The 19041-nt window shown below is 35.2% G+C and overlaps 1 protein-coding gene across 6 annotated transcripts in view; it reads left to right on the top strand.

The window, feature by feature from the left end:
• The window catches only part of CNOT4 (CCR4-NOT transcription complex, subunit 4), a 163141-nt gene that overhangs the window by 112495 nt on the left and 31605 nt on the right, over positions 1-19041 (top strand). For 4 of the 6 annotated variants that reach the window (XM_012642782.1, XM_012642780.1, XM_012642781.1 and 1 more), the window contains exons 8-9: positions 1026-1275; positions 2184-2681. In XM_012642782.1, coding sequence (XP_012498236.1) covers positions 1026-1275; positions 2184-2681 — 748 coding nt within the window. Of the gene's footprint in view, positions 1-1025; positions 1276-2183; positions 2682-7569; positions 8460-19041 lie in introns of those variants that run through there. The other 2 variants (XM_012642784.1, XM_012642783.1) reach the window with 2 other exon arrangements.

Below are 19041 nucleotides of genomic sequence, written 5' to 3'. Positions count from 1 at the left end.
TGAGAGAGATAGGGCAATTTTAAAAGTAGTTTTTATATATCCCTAGGTGAATATTACATAGTGGTAAAATGAGACAAGTTTCATCAGCAGTCCTAGCCATATTTTTCATTTTTTTATGATGTAAGTATTGAGACATGTTGTTCATATAAATAAGTAGATGCAAGAAGGAGGAGTGTTATATCAGTATCGCTCAAATCTTTGAATTCTTTCTGTATTAAATACCTAAGAATCATATATAAAGACTTTTTTTTTTTTTTTTTTTTAGACAGAGTCTCACTCTGTTGCCCTGGGTGCAGTGGTGTCATCATAGCTTACCGCAACCTCAAACTCCTGGGCTCAAGTGATCCTCCTGCCTCATCCTCCTGAGTAGCTAGGACTACAGGCATGTGCCTCAATGGCTAGCTAATTTTTCTATTTTTAGTAGAGATAGGATCTCATTCTTGCTCAGGCTGGTCTCAAATTCCTGAGCTCAAGCAGTCCTCCCACCTTGTCCTCCCAGGGTGCTAGGATTACAGGCATGAACCACTGCACTAGGCCAAGACTTCTTATAAAATTATTTTTTAAGGATGTGTCTTGTAACAGCTTAATCTCTTCCTTCAATTTTGTTGAAAACTAAAATATTGGGAATCACTTAGTTTACAAAACAGTCTAGTCATTAGAGTCAGTTACTCTCTTATCACCAATATAAAATATTTCTAATAATTTGTGTTTGGTCCCTAGAAAGTTTTCATTCTTGAGCAAAATACTATAGTGAAATCTCACAGAATGAGAAATAATTCTTTTCTTTGTAAAAAAGGAGAGGAGACTTGTTTACTTTTTTCAGCTGGGTAATTTCTAAAAAGAGTACATATGTAAGTTAATGATTTAATTGATTTTCTGAAACTCCATGCTTTCATTAAAAAGTCTTCAAGTACCCTGTTTTGAAGACAACCACTATTCTGATCCATTTAGTTGCAGACCTTTTAAATTGTGGTTTGTTAAAATGTATAAACATGTATTGATTTTTTTTTTCCTTTTTGATTCAGATATCTAACAGTGATACGCCCTCACCACCACCTGGTTTATCAAAATCCAATCCAGTCATCCCCATCAGTTCATCCAATCACAGTGCACGGTCTCCTTTTGAAGGGGCAGTAACAGAGTCACAGTCGTTATTCTCAGACAATTTTCGCCATCCCAACCCTATCCCAAGCGGGCTTCCTCCTTTCCCCAGCTCCCCACAGACTTCCAGTGACTGGCCTACAGCACCAGAACCACAGAGCCTCTTCACATCAGGTATATGATAATACTGTTGAGTATTAATCTTAAGATACTGTTGATAGACTGACAAGACTGACATGAAATGAAACCCATTGGTAAATATATTTTTATGCTTTTTCTCTCCACTCTGTTTTTATAAAAATATAAACATTCAAACCGCATGGAATTAGATGGTTAGATAAATTGTTATATGACCTAGAAATTAATGTGTTAAAAGATTTCTCCAGAAATCAAGGGTAATTTACTTCCCAGTAATAAAAACCTATTCTTCTGGGAATTATTGGGGACTTACATTTTTAATAAGATTTGTATTTGTATAGTTTAAGATTTTTTTTTCCTTTCAACTGACAAAGAGGTAATTTATTTAGTAGTAACAGCTATGTTTTGGCATTTTTGAGCCATTTCCATTTATATTCATTCTAAATTCTCTTATTAATATGAAATATAGCATAAAAGTAACAAAAACTATAAGGATTTATATAGATACTTTATTAAATTATATTCTTAGTGGTATATGTAGCATATATTCAAAATTATACTTTGAGAAGTACATTTTTAAAAATAAACTTTACTAATTAAAATCTGTTAGATTATTTATTTCATTTAAATGATTTATGCTAGTTTGATTATGAATGGTTGGGAATATAATTTGGGTGTCAAATACATTTTTCTCCTTGATGGGCAAAATCAGTCTGTATCATTCAATTTTTGAAGTTAGTAACTTAAGAATGAAATCACTGCTAGAAGTATATAAAGCCTTTTGTAATTATGTGATCTTAATGTGTTAAGAAGTCATACAGATTTTGCGCACACTTGATTTTATCCTGTAATATAACATGTTTAACTTTCACTAGTGTGGATACTCATTAAGTTTGAAAGTGAACTATGTATTTGATATTCATCACTATTTTTCTTCCCAACAGAAACAATCCCAGTATCGTCCTCTACAGACTGGCAAGCAGCATTTGGCTTTGGTTCTTCTAAACAACCAGAGGATGACTTGGGTTTTGATCCCTTTGATGTCACTCGAAAAGCCTTAGCAGACCTGATTGAGAAGGAACTGTCCGTCCAAGACCAACCTTCCCTTTCGCCCACATCTCTTCAGAACTCCTCTTCACACACTACAACCGCCAAAGGTCCAGGCTCTGGATTCCTGCATCCTGCTGCACCTACAAATGCCAACTCTCTCAATAGTACCTTTTCAGTCTTGCCACAGAGGTTCCCTCAATTTCAGCAGCACCGAGCGGTTTATAATTCATTCAGTTTTCCAGGCCAGGCAGCCCGCTATCCTTGGATGGCCTTTCCACGCAATAGCATCATGCACTTGAACCACACAGCAAACCCCACCTCAAATAGTAATTTCTTGGACTTGAATCTCCCGCCACAGCACAACACAGGTCTGGGAGGGATCCCTATAGCAGGTAGGTTCATTTAAAGCCTTTGAGAATTTGTGAATAACTCATGCTTTCAGGTTGTTGGGTGGGTAGGGAGGGAACTATTGAATAACAAAGATTACTTATTATTAGTCTTGGAAATTTCAAAGTCTATATCGTAATCTAAGAAATACGTAATTGGGTGAATGCCTTGTAATATTGAGCTTTATAAGGATGGTGGAGTATTATACCTAGTAATTGTTTGGAAGCATTTTACTTAATAGGATAGTTACCAAACTTTCATATGGTATATAAATGCAAAAAGAAAAAAATGGTCTTTGAAATTATGGTGCTATTAAGTCCAACACCATGGTAGAAATTCTGATTTTACATTCTAAAAGTAAAGTGGTTAAAAAAAATTTTTTTTATTGATAATTAATGAGAGCATGAGGGATAAAGCCACTCTCTAACTACTTTTGGCAGTTACTTATTTTGACTGAAACACACATACACACACATTAAAACTGTGCTATATATTAATATTTGAGAACTCTGGTTATTAATGTTTCATATGAACATATCATATGTTACAGACATATACCTTTTGTGAAACAGAAATTATTCAAGGAAAGATATTTTCCCATTTGTCATGTTTTTATTTCTGGGGAAAAATATTAGGTATATATAAGGTAATATAAATTTGATGCCAGAACATGAATACTTCTGGTTTTGTACTGCTACCCTTGAAGGTTTCAGAACTTTTGGGTTTTAATATTCTGTATAATATTTTTTAGATGAAGTATCTTTTATATCTAAGGGATATAGTTAATAGTATTCTCATTTAATTTGGGCTTTAGAAATGATGTGGAAAGAAACAAGTTTATTCCTCTCCTGATTCTCTCAAGGAGAACAGAATAGTTCCTCACTCTGTTAGAATAGTTCCTTGCATAACTCATATAATCTATTTTTATCCCTGTCATGATCTTTAAGGTATGGCATGGCACAGTGTTATTGTAATAGTGTGTTATTACCAACAAGATGTTCATTCTCTTGTTTTTAGCAAAGTTGATAGATGAGTTTCGAAAGATCCATCAAAATTCTTAGCCTCTATTCCCCTTCGGACTAACATTTCATGTTGGAGCCAAGTAGCTAGGTTAAGAGAGTATAGTTTGTAGCTATTGACATAGTGAAGTTAACAGTTGTTACACTGAAGATGATTTACATAAGCTTGTTAGTGCCTAATGTAGTGATTTGCACATTGATGATACGATATTTGTTCATTTAATTATAGTAGTTGGTAGGTAATCCAGAGTGACATTTTTCAGTCCTCTCATCTACATGTTATTCACTTGTGAAACAATGTGTTCAGTTCTTAGTCCTTTTTTTTTCTTCCATTCAAGATAGCATATTAGAATGTAATTCTGTTTTGCTTTGTTTTAATCATTTAGAAATGTGGCATTTTAATAACTTGTAGTGTATCTCATAACTGATTATAACATTAAAAGTTAAAGTTAAGTTCCCAGAAATAAAGTATTAAACCAATTACAGTGAGTACTTGGGTTCCTATTTGCCCTACAATGAACTAGGCCATGTGGGGAATACAAAAGAAGTATACAATATGGGTACTATTTTCAGGTACTTTATAGTTGAGATAAAATTAAAATCATATATGAAAGTGGTAACTATTTGTGTGGTACTGGAATCTGAGAGACATCAATGTAGCCTATCATTGTTGGGGAGGCTTCATAGAAGAAGTAGGAATTGATCTGTACCATGGTATCTTGGATTTGAATTAGCATCAGGGGAAGAGAAAGGCCTTTTATGTTGATGGAAACCTCCTGAATAAAGGCTAGAGGCAAGAATTAGTATGCTGTTACATTAAGAAGCAATACAGCTGCCTTCTGTAACAGGAGGTGCTTCTTAAATTGTATAGATATAAATGGATAAGAAGATGAGGAGCTCTGACAACGAGGCAAGACAGCGTGGACTTGGTGTGATAGGAAGTAGGATGCCTTCGTGGGACTCTAGTTCTTAGTTGTCTTCATTTTGTACTTTTATTTGACTTACTATATGACCATCTTTGATAAATTATCTCTTCTTCCAATTTCATAGTCTCTTGTCCCTTAGCACTGAAGAGCAGTTTTAACCCAAATATTTCAAGCCAGTAGATATTCTGGAAATGCCACACCAGTAATGAGAAATCTCTGATTTGTGCGTGTGGTTGTCCTCACATTAGTTATTTGAAACCTTCATCTAAAGTAGATACTTTATGAAAAAAAACACATTAAATATGTCCCTATCTTTGTGGGTTTTGTTTTGTTTTTAATTTTACCGTATACTCAACCATAGAGCATTAAAAACTTTTTTTCCAGAAATGCTAAAAATTAAGTCACCAGCTTTAGGTTCTAAATCGTTGTATTTAGTGGGGAATGGGGAGAGTTTACTTCGTATTTTCAGTTTTTATCTATGCAGACTTGTTTGGTGTTTAAATGGTGACTTTGGGTTAAGCTTATGATTAGATTATTTTTAAGGCTCTGGTGACTAGAGAAATTTTAGTTTTGATGTACCAAAATATTTAAAATTGTTATCAAGAGTCACACCAGAATCCTCTCATGACTTATAAATATTTGGCATGTACCTCAGGAAACTGAATGTGCCAAACCTCAGGGCAGAATAGTTGTATAACTGTAGCCATAATTGAGGATTTTCAGTAACTATTAGAAATGACAGAAAGTAAAAATCTGGAAAACTATATGCATCTTAATGTGTCTAATTTGAAGCAACTTAATACCTAGGTAATATCTGCCTACACTAAAGTGGTAACTTAGTTATACTTGAGTTGAGCTATTGAAAGGGGTTCAACTTTGTACCCTCCAGCAGTTATTCTGGTACCTTCTACAGGATACCTGTTCATTAAATGCTTGTTTCAGTGAGACCTGCTACTTTTAAACTAATACTACCCTCTGAAAGGCATGTATTTTTATTCTTTAGATATGTAGAGTAAAATAGGGTTCCTGGCCTGTAGGAGCAAATCAGAGGTGGCAGTCACTTACGTATCATACAGTTACAGCGTTCATTTATTATATATTTGTACTTAAATTTTTATTTTTGGTTTGTTTCAGTTAATTATTAAAGATTGATATATCTGAAACCTGTCATGGGAAGAACAATTGCCAGAGGTTTGATAGAAATGCAGCTTCCATTTCTTTTGTTTGATTGAAAACATTTTTGTGTTTAAAATTAGTTATTTCCTTAATTAGGTGAAATCTTCTTAGCAGCATTTTTTGGGCTTCACATTTGGTTTGCTAAGTTTAGAAGAATTTTTCAAATAAATATTCTTGGGGGAAAATTTGATTAGTGGGCAGTTATAGTAAGTCCGTCCATTCTTTATTATTGGAACCATACACCTTTGTTATGAAAAGTGACATACCTTTCCCTAAAAAGGAACTTATGCAATTCCTTCATTTTAGGAATGGCAAAGCTGTGTTCCAGAAAGCTTACATAATTTGTTAAAGGTCACATATTCAATTAGTAGTGGAATTAGAATAAGAATCCAGATCTTGAATTCAATAATGGAAAAGTTTTTGCACTACAACAGTGATACTCTCCCTCATAAATGAAGATCACTGGCATGTGTTTTAACTTGGCTTTCTTCCCGTGGTAATTGATTTTGCTCTCACACACTTGCAAGTCCCTTTTTATAAATGGTATCTATTCATGAGACAAATTGGCCCAGCTCAGAGATATGTGGCCTGTAGTTACAAAATAGAATGAAGTTTATTGACTTCAGTCTCTTGCTTAGTCTTCGTTAGAATCATGTTCTCACCAAGAACTCTAGGCTAAAACTTGCTTCACAGTCTCATTGCTATGTACTTGGGGTTTATAAGCATCTTTGGCAATTTGCTGAAAAACTACGAAATAATCTGTTCTATGGATTGAAAGACTCCTTTTCTACACTTTGTCAGTTATCTTTTCAAATGTAATTTTGCAGATTTGTTTTTCAGAGAACTTTTTGCCAAGTTGTTTTTATTCCATAATTATAAAAATTATTTGGAAAACAAATAATAGTAGGTCTAAGTCTGTAAGCATTGTTGTTTCAAGATACCTCAAAAAATATTTGAAACTGTTTAGGATTGGATTTTTTCATGTTTTTATTAATTAAGATTTTATTTATGAGAGGGCATTTTTCTTTAAATTGTCTTTGTTTCTGTATTATTTTATCAGTGACTTGATTGAATTTTGAGTCACGTGTGAAACAAGTCACTTGTAGTCAAATAATAATCAATTATAATTAGGAGAACTGATATCATTCCTGTGTAGTTCTCTGACCTAGAAGTAGTCATCTCACTTTCAGTCAATTGGATCATTATATTGTTAGCATTTTACTATTTTCCATTTACTTCAAAAGTTCACACTGAATTTTCAGATTAGCTATATGTTAATTTACTAAAGTTAATTTTTTGCTGTTAATATTTGTATCTGTTATTTCGTGTTTTTTAATACTACTTTGAAAACACAGATTTATAATTTTCCTCTTTTTAAGACTCAGTTGTTTAGTTCTGTAAATCAAGTTTTAATTTTTTCACAAAATATTATTTACCCTTAGGACAATCTATATTTATAAGGGGTCCAATTGGCTTGGAAAAGAATGGCTTTCCTGGTCTTTTTTTTTTTCTTTTGTAGTATACTTATAATCTAAATCTATTATATTTGTTCTTATCTTTGACAAAATTAAGGGTGTGTTTAGAGTATAACTACTTTCTAGGTACTTGATAAACTTATATTTTAAAATTCATGTCTTGTTTCACACCCAGATTCCATACATTAAGCATGTATTTTATATATGTATCAGTATTCCAAATATTGAGATCATTTTTAAAGGGACTGTTAACAAATCTAGTCACCCATAACTAGACCATGACTGACTTTTCCACAGGGGAAGAAGAGGTGAAGGTTTCGACCATGCCACTGTCAGCCTCTTCCCATTCATTACAACAAGGACAGCAGCCTACAAGTCTCCACACTACTGTGGCCTGACAACAGAACTGAGAGGAGAGGATTAGACTCTGGGGTGCTTGCATGGGCAACCGGATTTTTGCATGATTCCTTTCTGATTTTGCTTTTAATGTATACACCCAAAAGAGCCAATATAAACGTTCCTCATGCCTACAGCTAGCGTGTTACCTCATAGTTGCTGAAGTGTTTCTTCATTAGGCCTTTAACATAATTTATTAGTATAATAATTTTGGCATTGTTTCTCATGAGTGATACTATTTTGAACTCATACAAATAAACTTGTAGTACTAATTAAGATCCCAGATGAGATTAGCTAGAACTGTTCTTATTTTGGCTCTATTATTGAAAATATACAAAGGTAATCGTAGTTCCTTGTTTTCTGATATGTGAAAAAATGGTAATATCCTAATCTACTCCTGAAAAATTTGAAAATTAAGAAGATAATGTCTATTGCATTCTTTGAATACTTAAGAAAGAATACATATAAAATTGGTGGTGTCATTTAATGTTCAAAAGGATGTTGTCAGCAATTGTTTCTAGTTGTCTAGATTTATATCTTATATTATGCATTATCATCTGTAGAAATTGTTTTGTTCTCTCTCATTTGCACATTTGCACTTTCTTTTGAATGGTTGTTAATTATACATAGATGGTTTAAAGATAATTATTATATTATAGCTTAAATGCAATATAATCTCTTTTCTAATGCACTGCCTAGTATACCAGGAAATGCCTCAAAAACAGAATTTCAACTTATAGTTGACTTATCAGAAACTTGAATATAGGGTAAACATTGTATGTGAGAAGCAACCGTAGCAGTGTTTAACATTTCTATTGAACACACAGTAATTCTTTGGGATATCTGTTTGGAAATTTCATTGCTTAATAATGAAAATGTGATGATAAGACAATATTTTAAGTACCTGACCAGAATGAGACTAAGGCAGAAGAGAAGAGAGTGGTGTCCTCTAAAATTAGGCCACCTAAGTTGTAATAGATAACCTTAGTTAATCAAGAGAATGATAGAATACTTATTAGGATATAATGTGAAGTGATGTTTTTGATAATACAGAATTTCTTGAAATAGTTTTAAAACTGATAATAAAGAAACTGAACTCAGTTCTGACCAGTGGACAAAAGCTGATTCAGAAAACATGACCATATTCTGCCTAAATGAAGCAACTGGGAAGAAGGGGAAAGTCACACCTCCTCTTGAGATTTTAAAAAACAATTGTGATAAAAGGTATGCCTTAATTTGTTAAAAGGTATGAAAGGGGTAATGTGAATACTAAAAAAGAAGCCTAGGGCTTAAGATAATAATAAAAAAGTATGTTATTAGGAGATGATACTTAATGTTGTGTTGGGGTTAGAATTTTCAAGGTTACCTCTTTATGTGGAATCTGGTTACTTTCTATTAGATATAATGCAAAAATTAAATGGCTTTATTCCAAGGTATATTGGGGTAAACTAAAATCTATTCTTAGGTACCCTTAGATTTGATTAACAGGGTACAGAAGCCTCTGTTTAGCCATTTAAGTGATTTTTGTAAAATTCAGCATAAATATTAGTCTCTACTTTGTATTTAGAAGTGATTTTAAGACATTACAAGAAAATTGCCAGTTTAGAAAATACAAATAAAATATTGTAGACTGATTAAACATTAGCCTTTTATTATATCCTAATTTAATTATGGTTTTCATTTTTGCTATAAGAGGCAAAGACTTCACTTATGTCTCCTGTGGGGCTAAGGCTCCTGGGCTTTATTAAGAAACTCTGCCTCCTTATAATGATGCTTACTAGCTCATAGCTCTCTCCAGCCTCCAATGTAAGCGTTTCGTTGTCTGGATCTCCTTACAAAGACATAGCAGGTGGATAGCTCCCATTTTACAAACTTTTTGGTATTGAGAGATACACCTGTTAAGTAAGGCTTTTTTCCTTATAGTTTTTCCTTTCCTTTCTCGTTCATAGCCAGTGCAGAAAAACTGTCAGGTAGTTTGCCCAGACTTGCCAGATCCCTGAATAGAATCCCAAAACTGTCTCCCTGCCTGCTTCTCCTCCCTGCCTCCATTTCCAGGCACACCATGAATGAAGAAAATGCTTCTTGGGCAATTAGATTTCATCTTCTAAATTTTTATATAAAATGGCTAAAGATAATCTTTTAACTCAATTTATAATTCTTCGACCTTGTAGACCTCACCTTTTGTTTACTTAATATTTTATTTAATACCATTTTTTTTAAAAAGTCTTAAAAATCATAGTCATAATTAATTTTACACTAAAGCACAGAAGAAATGACAGAACACATAAAAGAAAGCACCACTTCACATAACAAGCAAAGTGAATCCAAAATGATGGCAAAGAATGAGAAATTCTTAAAAAGCTTCAAGTTTGTTTTTGATACATTTCTGCATGATCCATCATGCACAAGGGAAACTTTATACATTTTTAAGTCCTTAATCTTAATAAAGTGACTAGTCTTTTCCTTAACCCAGGAATTTTTAACTTGGAGTTCAGAACTCTCAAAGTACATGCAAAATTGTGAGTTTGTCTGCATGTCCTTTTTTTGGCTGTTACATATGTCCATTTTTAATAGATTTATGAAAGATTTGATGACACCCCTTCCCCTTCTAGAAAAAAAGTTAAAAACTGCTGCCTTGCAATGTTTTTAGTGCCACTGTATGAAATAGAGTCCTGCACTGGATGATTTTAGTTCTGTGATGAATGTGAAGTGCCTCTTTATTTTCTCAAAGATTTCATTAGAAAATATTTTCTGATTAATAATGCTTTCCTTTTCATTCTACTGTTGCATTTTGTTTTTCCAGCTTTTGTGTAGTCTCCCCTTCTTTCAACAAAGCATTAATGAGATATTTGAGTACCTATTCTGTGTAGTGACTTGAGCTAGGTCTTAAGGGATACAAGGTTGAATAAAATACAGGCCCTATCACCAAGGATAACAGCCTAATGACAGTTTTGTTTCACATTATTTCTATCAGGTCAGCTCTTGATATACTTTATACAATCTGAAGAGAAACCAGAGTATCTTGATACACTTTAATCACAAGAACTACCATAACGGTCCAGGCTCCTATCAGTAACTGCTCTGACAGTGGCAACAAAGAGTATTGAGTACTTATTTGTATTTGGAGGGAGGTGAAAAAATCTTCATAGGAAAGACATACATTCATTATTCTAATTTATGTGGGTATATCATGTCTCTTACCCTTTACTTACCTCCCTGTGAATTAAGTAGAGCCTTCTATATGTGTTCCTTTAAAGAAAACAGCTTTAATGCGTGTTGTCTGTGCACATTTCTACTGATATGGCTCCTCCTATTTGTATGGTATTCCAAGCACCTTGACAACTGCCAGAGCTCTCTTCTGCTGTGACCTGGGTCCTTAGAGAGGTACTCCCACAGAGACATTGCCTGAGAAAGCCGAGAGAAAGGAACAAATTGCAGGTGTATTGAAATCATGCAAAATGAAGACCACCAAGTTATATATGCACATATATATCTATATGTATATATAGAGAGAGGTGTAGATATATATAAACTGGAGGACGTTTTATGCTGTGTTGAGTTGTAAGGTTTTGGATTTTTTGGGTTGTTTGATCACAAAGTCTTACCAAATTCTGCTTAATTGGCTTTGAGAGTTGGCTATCATACAATTGAAAATACAGTAACTTTTTCTTTTTAATTATCTTATAAAGAAATGATAACCCCAAACAATCATATATGTCTTTATTCTGCAAAATTGGCCAAATTATCTGGTGTCAAGCTAGTCCTTCTACCCTTAGTACTGTCTGTATCTGAATGAGTACCTAATGTGTGCCTCCTTGTGCTAGATAAATAGCAGTAATACACGCAAGTATTCACACATGAAATGTTTAGTGAACAAATCAGACACTGTGCTGATATAAAAATAAAGGTAGGAATTAGAGAAAGAAGTTATTGTGAGCTGGTACAGGGAGAAGCTTCATAAAAAGAATGTGGGACTTTTTGACTTTGAAAGATGGCTTAAATTTAGATGAAGGCAGGAGAAAGCACTGTAAAGGATGCAGATTGAACCTAGGACCAGAGGGAGAAATTAACATGATCTATAGGTGTTGGAAGGGAAGGACAGTAAGGACTCGACTGAGGTATGTGGGTACAGGTAAGCTGGGATAAATGTGCTTAAAGCCTTGAAAACTAGGAAGCAGAGTTTAGTCTTGATGTGGATATGGTCAAGTGGTAGAGAACTGTAGATTCTTCGGTAAAGCTGTAACTTGATTGTAGCATTTTAAAAAGAGTAATTTGCTAATAGATTTGATCGCACTATTGGGACCAGTTAGAAAGCAATTCCAGTATGCCATTGCTGTCCAGTACAAATAAGAACAGTAACAGTTGGAATGGAAAAGAAATTATGAATTAGAAATTAGAAGCATGAGATTTGAGAAAAGGTCTTTAGGTTTGGGTAGGTCTCTGGTGATCTTTAAAAATGCAGCTTTCATAGAAAGGTGCAGAATGGAAGCCAGATTTTTAGAATTAATGAGGAAATGTCAGGGATATGGATGCAGCAGTCATTGACTACTTAGTTAAGACATTTGACAACAGGTGAAAAGAAAAACAAGATGCCGACTAGATGGGTGCTAGGTCTTTGAAGGCGCTGCTTTACTATAAAGGAGAGACCTAAGTATTTACACACAAACTATACAGCCAATTAAGAGGAAGGGATCAAAAGTGTTTTAAAGAAGATAGGCTAATTCAGTAGGATGGCAGGTGTCTTCAGGTGGTGGGAGGAGATAGTCTCCTGGGATAAGGTTGTGGTTTAGCTTTAAGAGAGGTGGACCACCGGGCACTGCACCGTGGCTTGCGCTTGTAATCCCAGCTACTCAGGAGGCTGACGCAGGAGGATCAGTACCAGCCTGGGCAACATAGCAAGACCTCGCCTCTAAAAAATAAAATAAAAAACCCAACCGTGTGTTATTTAAAAAAGGAGAGAGAGAGGTGGGCCATACCTTCCTTGGTGATTTGTGAGAGCAATGAGAAGATCAGGGAAAGAGAAAGCAAGATTAGAGAAAATGAGAATAGATGAAGGGGCTCATATTAGTAATTACTAGAATGCATTATCGTTCGAAAATGGGGATGAAAGAATGGAGCTGGTAGCCTGTTAAAAAAGGAGATTAAAAATAGAATCTGTAAGAAAAAGCCCCAAAGTGCCTTGGAAATAAATGAAAGAACTGCTGTGTAAAGATAAGAGTCAGCTTAAAGATTTTTAGAGTTCAAGTATGTATGGTTTTGTGTGGTCCTCTGGTTTAGCACAAAGCATTAGTGGAAAAAGGTAAATATTGAGAGTTTGGTTAGAAGGTGAAGAATACAAGGACATAGAGATATTCAAGAAGGCCACATTGAAATACCTAATCTTGTGGCCAAAAAGAGTCCACTAAGGCAGTTTCCTGTGAACCAATGGTCTGAGTGATGTGGAAGGGAGTTGAATGATTTTAGATTTTCATGAGGACAAAAAACAGGTTAGTGTTAAGGAATTGACAACTAAGGAGACTGGTCAGTGTGATGACCACTCGAAGCTAAATGATGAATGAGCACCAGAGAAAGGATGATAGGTAGAAATGTCTAACCTTAGAACTGAAGGTTGGAAAGAAGGCCAGCTTTTATAACCTCTTATGGTCTCTTCTCTACCCCATTTCCCTCCAGTCTTATGAGGGTAGGAAGTCAAACTATATGAGAGAGAATTGTAGAAAGTGTAGTATTATCTGAGGAATCCTGGGTCATGTTCTCTGTAGGTTGAAAATGATCCAAGGGAAAACTTCCTTCCTCAAAGCACGATAGGAGGATGTGGAAGCAGAGTGCTGGGGAAGGCCTGGGAAAAGCCAAGGATGAGATGAGACAGGTGTAAGTAAGCCCCAGAGAGTGCAAGGGATTAGTTGGTAGAAATGTTACTTGTGACAGGTTTAGACAGGGATTAGGTACAGGATATGATGAGTCTGGGAGTTGAGGAGCCCATGCCACAGGTGAGCTGGCCGCTCACAAACAAACTGGAAAGCTTTTTTTAAACATAGGCTTTCACCTACAAAGGGAATGTTATCTCCTCCTACATAGTTGGATTAGGCCATTCTGCTTTATTTCTATAGCAAATAAGAATTAAAAGCCATATATTGATGAAGAGTAGGGAGCAATTAAGAATTTTATCATAACAGGCTATAAAAATATTTTGATAATTTTTCCCCAAAAAGAATATACTGTGTGAATAAATAAAATCTACAAATTATTGGGCTAATCTACTCTTGGTTCTTGTATTTTGTATATTTAGGAGTGACCTTTAGGAAAATCTGCTGAAGATGTAGTAGAGCAGGATGAAGATACTATATACAGTCATCCCTCAGCATCTGGGAGGGATTGCTTCCAGGAGCCCCACTGATACCCAAATCCTCGGGTGCTCAAGTCCCCGATATAAAATGGTGTAATATTTACATATGATCTGCGCACATTCTTCGGTATACTTTAAGTCATCTTTAGATTACTTATAATACCTTATACAATGTAAATGCTATGTTCATAGTTGTTACACTGTATTGTTTAGAGACTGATGACCAGAAAAAAGTCTGCACCTGTTTGATACAGAAACAATGTTTTGTTTTGTTTTTTAATTTTCCATCAGAAGTTGGTTTAATCCACAAATGTGGAACCCACAGGTACCTCAGGCAAACTATATATTTCTTCTCTTATTCAATTAATAGCAAATATTCTTAGTTTGGAGGCAACCTTAGTTTCGTAACACTAAGATATTTTTAAACTCACTGGACTTATTTCCGTATATGTCAGCTGAGATATCAACTGTGACATTTAAAAATGATAATGCTTCAAATTACAAATTATTGCTCAAGTGTACTATGTTTGTGAAACCATGCTGATGAATTGAGAGGCCATTGCTCCTTGGACCTCCTTACTGCCCTGTGATTTGCTTCCATGAGCTGTAATCTAGCCACCTTATCATATTACTGGTCAGATCAACCTACAGCTTCCTTAATCAGGAGCTATTCAGAGAATCTTGATAGTTCAAGAGTTGATTCATTAAGGAGAATCAATTCTGTTTCGTGGCCTTTTAAAGAGTCTGCCCTCGGTTTGAATTATACAAAAATCTACTTTACACCTGCTAGGTACCTAGAACTGAAGGCAAGCCTGAGTAACCTAAGCCGCTTGAGAATTGGACTGAAGTACCCAGAAGTTCCACAAAACAGCTGGAAATTGTTGACCTTAAGAGCCAATTCATTTTCTCCAGGTTCCTCTTGACCACACTTCTTTTTTTTTTTTTTTTTTTTGAGACAGAGTCTCACTCTCTTGCCTGGGGCGAGTGCCGTGGTGTCAGCCTAGCTCACAGCAACCTCAAACTCCTGGGCTCAAGCAATCCTACTGTCTCAGCCTCCCGAGTAGCTGGGACCACAGGCATGCGCCACCATGCCCGGCTAATTTTTTCTACATATATTTTTAGCTGTCCAATTAATTTCTTTCCATTTTCTGGTAGAGACGGGGTCTCGCTCTTGCTCAGGCTGGTCTCGAACTCCTGAGCTCAGAACGATCCGCCCGCCTCGGCCTCCCAGAGTGCTAGGATTACGGGCGTGAGCCACCGCGCCCGGCCTTGACCACACTTCTTAAGGCAACTATTGACTTCACTGTTGTAGTACAGTGAAGGTTTATTCTAAAGGTTCCTGGAAGCTCCAAGCTGACCCTGGAACATACTGTGCTTAGAACAATTTTGTTGTTCTGGCTCCTGTTTGGTGCTCAGACCCACTATTGTGCTGTTAAAAAGCAACATCCCCAAAAGCTTTTTCCCTCTATATAATTTATACAGCCTTTAAAGTACTCAGTACCTTTCTTTGTTTTTTATAGAGGCAAAATTCACATAACATACAATTAACTATTTTAAAGTGTACAAGTCAATGCCCCAGTACCATTCTTACTATCTCCATGTTAAAATAGCATAGTAAATAACCCACTCCAGCTGTGAGAATATTGGCCTGTTCCTTGCTGAGGCTGTGTGGTACTAGTTGTTTCTAGACCCAGTAGGCCAAAAGTCAAATGTTAAACTTTGAAATATTCCATATTTCTGCATAGCAGTACTACTTAAACTTGTGGATCAAGCAACTTTTATACCCTTCTCTAAAAAAAAAATTCATGGAGCTCTAAGGAAGAGACCCTTACGTGATTGGCTTTCTCTTGAGTAGGTAAAAATGTTTGAAGCAACTCTCTGAAAAGTTTTGAAATGGTAATGATAGTCTTACTGTCTTTGTGACTCTTAATAAGCATTATGTAAGAAAGAGCTTGCTTAGCAAAGGTAAACTATAAGCCTGGCTTTCTCTGTATGCATGTGCAGTTGAGTGTGAGTACATGTGTGCAGATTTTTATATGAAGTAATTTTCAGTTAAATCCTCCACTTAGTGAATGTAGCAGAAGAAAACATCTCAGACCATTTCTCTATGACTTTTCATGTATATATCTCTGCTGCGTTCTGATTACAGGATAAATGTTGTATCTTTATTGTCTTTCTCCCTTTTTTTTTTTTTCAAAGGAACCAAAGTCCCTATTTAAGGCAGCGAGGTTACAATACTGGTGCCCTCCTCACCCTGTCATGTTTTTTCTGAACAAATATTTTCATAGCTTTTCTTCATCAAATTCCAATCCCACTACTAAACGTACCCATCCTATGTTACACTTTTTGGAAAAACCTAAGAAAAGGATAATTAAGAAAAAAAGATTTGTATTAGAATCATGAAACTTTAGAGCTGTGAATGGATATGACATAGTCTTTAATAATCCTTCTTTTAAAGACCAAATAATAAAATAATAATAATAAACAAGGCTCAGAAGGATTGTGGTTTGTCTATAGTCATATTTTAACAGCATTTTAAAGTTCCTTTAACCCTCATCATCTGAATTTGCTTTCCTACGTATAATTCAGTGAAGAAAAAAAGTTCAAGATTCAGGATTTATCTCTTCCCTAAACATTGTTGTGTCTTGCAGTTTAATACAGTAATTCTCTCAAGTCAAGGTCTTTCAACTGTGAATATCAGTGCAAATAATTGAAGGCTTTCAAAATGACTATTTACTTGCAGCTTGATCACATATCCTGTAGGTCTTCACATCAGCATGTGTTTAATGTGGCCCAGTGATCTTGGAGTAACTTTATGAGGGGAAAAAATTGTAACTTTGCAGGTACTTTTAAGGTAAACTTTCAGTAATTACATAATTACCAATGTCAGAACTAAAATAAAGAGTAAAACAGAGGTGGAATTTAATTTACCCAGGATTTTCCTGCAGTACCAAAGAGCATTTAAGGACAAACATGCCTAACCCCTTGCCTGGTGACATCTCTAATATTACAAAATGAAAAAAACCTTATAGTGATGACACCAAGATGTAAGACACACACACACACACACACACACACACACACACACACTCTAAAGGTGTGATCTTTCATTCATCTTTGAAGAAGAGCTACCCTGTGCTACACCATGTAGCACATCTGTCCTCCTCCCCGCCCCCAGTCAAGGAGGTGGTTGTTTTCAGCATAATGAATCAGGGAAAGATCCACAAGGATTTAAAGATGATAATACCATTACAATCTCCAAGAGGAAATGCAAGAAAGCTGACTACAATCAACTTTTGTAGCCTAGCACTATTTCTTCATATGGCGAGATCTTGTCCTAGAGACGGTACCAGCATTTGCACTCTATTATCGTTCTTGCATACTGAAATTACGTGTCTGCAGAGCAGAAGGTAGTGATCTAGAACTTCAGTGGCATCATTTTAAACATTGTCATGTTCTGTGTTGGTATTTGCAAGAAGTCTGACACTCTGAAGCTGTTTATTTTCTGATTTATTACATCTGTAAGTTGAGTACCCAGCTAAAGGTAAAGGAAGCCGTGGGTTATGACCTCATCAACCAAGTAGGAAGGTTTGTTTCTCATTGGCCTTAAGTTGAGTGTTCGGTTACAACCATTGTTTCACTTAGGTTTTCTCTGTTACAAACATTAGTTTTTATTAAAATTGATGATAATGGATTGCTGATACATGTACGGTACTTCCCAGTCCCCATTTAGATAAGATTTGCTACCAGATATGTTTCTTTTACTTCTAAACATTCACTAATTAACCTAACTGTAGTCTTCCCCTGTTCCCAGACATATGTAACATATCTTGACTTAGTCTAGCAGTGTTCATGGGTGTAAACTCCTAAGACCTCACCTGTATTTTAAATGGTAGGTGATTATTTAAATTGGAATGAAGTATATCATTAAAATAAACAAGTATTTTGTATAATCTCCAAACAAATACACAAATCCCTGCAACCTTTGTTTTATAACGAGCTTTCAAGTTTTAATTCTTGACCACCATGGGTCTTACTCTAATAGCTTGTGCTCACATCTCTATCCAGTTTTTCTTCGTACAAAGAAGAAATTGTTTTCTTCCCTGTGTAACTTAAATTAGCAGGGAGGTCACGCCTAGCTCTTAATGTACACTACCTGCATGATTTCCCTGCTGGGACTTTGACAGGGCTGAATTTTCCCTTTTCAGGATAGAGAGCACTCTCCCCATCAGCCTGCTGAGTAGTTTTCTCAGACTCTTACTCAGCGGAGTCACCAGACCCATCTCCCCAGTAACCATTCTACTAACCTTTCAGCTTATTTCCAAACTGGCTTTTAAGTGAGCATATTTTTTCCCCCTCCTTCTCTCTTTTAAATCAAAACAACACATTTAAACAGAAATCATAGTCTAGATTTTGGAGTAGATTGAGAAATAACCACTGTACTGTTAAATTTTGAATCGGTATTTTGAATTGGTAAAGATTTTTGGCATTGTAAAACTTTGGCATTATTCAATTTCCCCAACTTTTAAGGTAATTCTAGCTCTTCAAAAAACCACTTAACACATCTAAACAATATGACTAAAACTCAAGATTTTGCAATGTGATTTTTAATAAAATTATTTTCACTAAATGTTAATTTTAATTCAGTATAAAGCTCCAACATATCTGAAATAGAATATTGTGACTTCTGATTCATAGTTGAAAATGTATCAACTCTTCCTACCTTCCTTCTCTTGAAGAAAGAATTCAGTATTGACTGAGAATTGGTTTTGTCAAGACCATCTCTGGCAGTCTGTTTGTAATTCAACTGTAATAAATTATAGCTAAGGATGAACACTTACGTAATTATATATTTTAGGTGATTTTTAAACTAAGTCCACTTAGTGGACTGGTTGGTGGTGAGTATGTAAGTCTTTGATTCATTAGGATGTTTTGGAATGCTATCCTCCACAGAAGTATCTTTTGTAAGTCTGGGCAGGATGTATTATTAGGACTAATTCCTTTTAAATTGTGAAAATTAGAAGCCAGAA

The sequence above is a fragment of the Propithecus coquereli genome, unplaced genomic scaffold (assembly GCF_000956105.1).
Source record: "Propithecus coquereli isolate 6110/MARCELLA unplaced genomic scaffold, Pcoq_1.0 Scaffold186, whole genome shotgun sequence".
Classification (NCBI taxonomy): domain Eukaryota; kingdom Metazoa; phylum Chordata; class Mammalia; order Primates; family Indriidae; genus Propithecus; species Propithecus coquereli.
The sequence above is the reverse complement of the archived record's forward strand: the minus strand, read 5'-3'. Positions and strand labels throughout refer to the sequence as shown.